At 46.5% G+C, this 4,727-nt stretch overlaps 1 protein-coding gene across 1 annotated transcript; it reads left to right on the forward strand.

Annotated features, from left to right (window-relative positions):
• Positions 1-323: 323 nt before the first annotated feature.
• actb2 (actin, beta 2) lies at positions 324-4,474 on the forward strand. Its single transcript, XM_084926549.1, has 6 exons — positions 324-444; positions 1,879-2,008; positions 2,208-2,447; positions 2,828-3,266; positions 3,372-3,553; positions 3,656-4,474. The coding sequence occupies exons 2-6, from the start codon at positions 1,886-1,888 to the stop codon at positions 3,797-3,799; spliced, it is 1,128 nt and encodes a 375-aa protein (XP_084782675.1). The 5' UTR covers positions 324-444; positions 1,879-1,885; the 3' UTR covers positions 3,800-4,474.
• The last annotated feature ends 253 nt before the right edge of the window (positions 4,475-4,727 follow it).

The following is a 4,727-nucleotide window of genomic DNA, read 5'->3' on the forward strand; positions in this document are numbered from 1 at the left end:
ATAACAAACTGTTCCGAGCAGGTGCACGAGGGACATATTTCACTTTTAATAAACAATAAACGTCATTTAACCTGAACATACAGCGGTATATCTACACATTAAGACTTACTAGGTAGGCCTCGCCACACCAATCCCTTCCCTTTTATTTTCTCCAATCCTTTGCTATTATCGCCTCCCTCTCTCTCTTTCTCTCTCTCTCGAATCGCGAGCGCTCGGTGCACCATAGCGTGCACGCGACGTGCCCAGTGAGTGACGCCGGACCAATCAGGGGGCGCAATTCCGAAAGTTTACCTTTTATGGCTAGAGCCAGGCAAACGACTGGGTATAAAAAACAAGCGCCCACAACTAACGGATTCACTCTGAGCGCCGTCACACTCACAGCTTGTGCGGGATATCATTTGCCTGAAACCGTTTCCCTTAAAGCGAAAAGCCCCCCACCCAAAGGTAAGGAGACGGAGAAATCCTTATTTATAAATTCTTATTTTAGGATGTTTATCAAGTAAACAACGAGCTGATTTGTTTATTTTATGTAAACATGGATGAATTTATTCACCTTAATGCAAACTGTCGTCGGGGACCACGCGGTTCTTTGTCTTCCCGTACAAGAATTGTATTGATTGTTAAACAGCAGTATCTGTATCTTGTGTTTGGCTTTTTATTTAAAACGAGGAACGGTTATGATTGCAGACAAATTCATTAGCGCTGCTGCTGCGATTCACAGGTGCTTTTGGATGGAGCCGGCTTCTAGTAAATGGCATCCTATGAGTTAATGGTTGCGCTAAAACCGGTGTTTGTCACCGTGTAGTCGTACATGTTTTTTGCAGGATTGTGGCGACGCCTGGCATTTGATCCCAGGCAGGGTACTTTGAAGAGGGTTTCCGAGTTGAGGCTGTCTGGATCCCGGCTGCTCCCTTTGTGCGCCCGATGCGGCGGGGTGTGACCTACTTTAGCATATTAGCCTAGCCACATCATGCTAGCACGCCCTTCAGATTTGCAGCAGTTGCAGTTTTAAGTCTCTCTCGTTTATCCTGGATACTCCCACACACGCTTTTAAAAGCTGAATTCCTCCTTTTTTATTTAACCTGATCTGGTGTCAGTTTATATGGCTTGCAGTAAAAAGAAGGCCTAGCTTCTTTTTTTTAAAGGTGATAAACTGATTAATAGCGCAAGTGAATGAATATGTCCCGATCAGTTTAGTCTTTTCTTAGATGTGACAAGAAAGAAATGAGGAAATTGCCAATCAATCGCCTGATCTTCCACTCCGAGAAAAGGCGTGGCTTTCAGGAAATGGATCACCAGTCAAGCGCTTGTGACCATTCATGAGTCGGCATAAGTTCATTATGCAACTTCTCTTCTCATAAACTAGCTTCAGTATTAAGTAATCGCAGACTTCATCGTTTTTGCTTTATACCTGCAGCCTTTTTTAAGTGTCTCGTGCTGTGCAATGAATGACTGTGCTGCTGCATGACGCAGTGATATTCACTCAAAGGACTTAGAAGGTTCATAAAAGCGAGCGTGATTAAGCAACAGTGGGAGGGCGCTGGTTGTAACGATAGTAAAATGAAGGGAGTGGTCTGTCGGCTCTTCTGTAATGTGGACTGTTCCCCTTTTTTTTTTTTTTTTTTTTTTTCTTGCCGTGCGTTGCCGCTCTGGCGTCGCGCCACGCGCCGGTAGCCGCAAAGCTGCTCAAAACCGAACCATGTCCTTATATGGTAATAACAGAACGCAGCGCCACTTCCTTTTGTCTGGCTTACTCGGAATGTGGGGCACGAGCTCCTCCTAGCGGCCGAGCTCGTGAACTTCCGCTAGTTAACAGGAAGTGGAAGCGGAATGGCCGCAGGCTTGAGTGTTAATCCTTTTTTCCTTTATCTTCAACAGTTCAGCCATGGAAGATGAAATCGCCGCACTGGTTGTTGACAACGGATCCGGTATGTGCAAGGCCGGATTCGCCGGAGACGACGCTCCTCGTGCTGTCTTCCCCTCCATCGTCGGTCGCCCCAGGCATCAGGTTAGCGACTGCGCATGTCTACTTTTAATGCCACCTTAAATTGTGACTTGTCACAAATCAAGCCTATATCAAGAAAATTGTTCAACTTAATGACAGTTAATATTATGTTTAGTTCAGCTATCACTTCGCAAACACTTCTCTAATTTCTCTAAAGTTTGTAATTTTTGACTTTTTAACTAAAACTGATCTCCCTGTTCAGGGTGTGATGGTGGGTATGGGTCAGAAAGACAGCTACGTTGGTGATGAGGCCCAGAGCAAGAGGGGTATCCTGACCCTGAAGTACCCCATCGAGCACGGTATTGTGACCAACTGGGATGACATGGAGAAGATCTGGCATCACACCTTCTACAACGAGCTGAGAGTTGCCCCTGAGGAGCACCCCGTCCTGCTCACAGAGGCTCCCCTGAACCCCAAAGCCAACAGGGAGAAGATGACCCAGGTACACACTTTTTCCACTTGTAATGTTTGGCTAGACCTCAGTGTTTATCTCCTCCCCAGTTTCCTTCTGTTCCATTCTCATTTGCTCCTTCCCCTCCCTCTCCTCCAGGAACTCTCTTCTATAAGATGATCTATCATCAACAGGTCTCTTGACTGTGTGCCTTACCTGCACTTGTGTCTATTTAAGAGCGCAGTAGCTCTGCACTTTATTAGACATTGACTTACTTGCACAAGTGTGAAGGAATGTTTACTTTCTGCACTTTTATTCTACTAACTTCAGTCAGCCTCACTCTAATGCATGTAGTGAGTGCAGTGGTGACAAAAGCTAGACTTGTCTTTTTAAATTTGTAAAGCTAAAATGTGTTCTCCCTCTCCTTGCAGATCATGTTCGAGACCTTCAACACCCCCGCCATGTACGTTGCCATCCAGGCCGTGCTGTCCCTGTACGCCTCTGGTCGTACCACTGGTATCGTCATGGACTCCGGTGATGGTGTGACCCACACAGTGCCCATCTACGAGGGTTATGCCCTGCCCCACGCCATCCTGCGTCTGGACCTGGCTGGCCGTGACCTCACAGACTACCTCATGAAGATCCTGACAGAGCGTGGCTACTCCTTCACCACCACAGCCGAGAGGGAAATCGTGCGTGACATCAAGGAGAAGCTGTGCTACGTTGCCCTGGACTTCGAGCAGGAGATGGGCACCGCTGCCTCCTCCTCCTCCCTGGAGAAGAGTTACGAGCTGCCTGACGGACAGGTCATCACCATTGGCAATGAGAGGTTCCGTTGCCCCGAGGCCCTCTTCCAGCCTTCCTTCCTGGGTATGTTTCCAACAGAAATCCACCACTTATTAAATCCTCACATGCAAACTGGGCCCTTAGTGTCCTGCAGTTCCACTTGCTAACTGGTGTCTTGTATCTTCTCAGGTATGGAATCCTGCGGAATCCACGAAACCACCTACAACAGCATCATGAAGTGCGACGTCGACATCCGTAAGGACCTGTACGCCAACACCGTGCTGTCTGGAGGTACCACCATGTACCCCGGCATCGCTGACAGGATGCAGAAGGAGATCACAGCCCTGGCCCCATCCACCATGAAGATCAAGGTGAGCTGACTTGCCTTCTAGTGGCATTCATAAGGGTTCAGTTAATGCACTTTTTAAAAATTATTAAGCATCCCAATGACACTCTGCCTCATTGTCCTGCAGATCATCGCCCCACCTGAGCGTAAATACTCCGTCTGGATCGGCGGCTCCATCCTGGCCTCCCTGTCCACCTTCCAGCAGATGTGGATCAGCAAGCAGGAGTACGATGAGTCCGGCCCCTCCATTGTCCACCGCAAATGCTTCTAAACAGACTGTTCCTTCTCCCCTTCCCCAACCAAACGCCCAACAACTTCAGCTCTGTGCAAAACAACCACACACCACACATTTCTCATACACAACTCAGGCGCAGAGAATAGATGACCAACTCATTGGCATGGCTTCAGTTATTTTTGGCGCTTGACTCAGGATTAAAAAAAAACTGGAACGATGAAGGAGACAGTAATGTTTTTGGCTAGGTTTTAAAAAAGACACCCCAGGGTTCTGCAGTCTCATCTGGGGCTTAAAAAAATGTACATTTTGTTTTTCTTTAGGTCATTCCAAATGTTTGTTAACTGCATTGTTCAGACACATGATTCCAAATGTTAACTTGCATTGTTCAGATACGTATTTGCCTCTGTGAAGGCTGCCCAGTGGTTGGCGCATACTTAACATGGTTGTAGTATCGCTTGTATGTAAGTTATGTCTGGGTTTTTTGTACTTTCAGCCTTAAAAGAAAATCTTGGTCCTGTTTAATTTTTGTTTTTGTTATGCAAACCCTCATCCTGACCCCACTTCTTCTCCCCCCATGTTGGAGGTTTCATCCCTGGGGTGGTGGGGCAAGGGGGTGTCTCGGAATGATGGGGTAAACATGGGGTGCCAGACCGGTGGGGCCAACCTGTACACTGACTAAACAATCCCAATAAAGTGCACATGTGTTCCGAAGTGATGTCTGACTTTTGTCTTTTTTTTTTTTTTATGACTTGAACATTACTAAAAGACGACCAAGCTGTAGAAGTGTTAAAATTATTACAGTGTGAGTGTTAAAGTAGACTTAAAATGCCAGTTATACAGCAGTAAAAACCAGACCAATGCTTTATTCATGGAGCAAAGTCATGCTAGTGTGCAGATCTATTATAGCTCGTTTGCTCATAGTTTTTGGTCTTTGAGCTGGTATCTGTAAAAGCTTAAAGCTAAC

Source organism: Perissodus microlepis, chromosome 4 (assembly GCF_051167445.1).
Source record: "Perissodus microlepis isolate ML-2025 ecotype Zambia chromosome 4, ASM5116744v1, whole genome shotgun sequence".
NCBI lineage: Eukaryota > Metazoa > Chordata > Actinopteri > Cichliformes > Cichlidae > Perissodus > Perissodus microlepis.

What these genes read in the sequence shown, in the direction of transcription:
- actb2 (XM_084926549.1), top strand. Translation starts at nt 1,886, where the DNA reads ATGGAAGATGAAATCGCCGCACTGGTTGTTGACAACGGATCCGGTATG. An exon ending in CTTCCAGCCTTCCTTCCTGG is followed by an intron (nt 3,267 to 3,371) that starts GTATGTTTCCAA and finishes GTATCTTCTCAG; the next exon opens with GTATGGAATCCTGCGGAATC. An exon ending in CATCCACCATGAAGATCAAG is followed by an intron (nt 3,554 to 3,655) that starts GTGAGCTGACTT and finishes ATTGTCCTGCAG; the next exon opens with ATCATCGCCCCACCTGAGCG.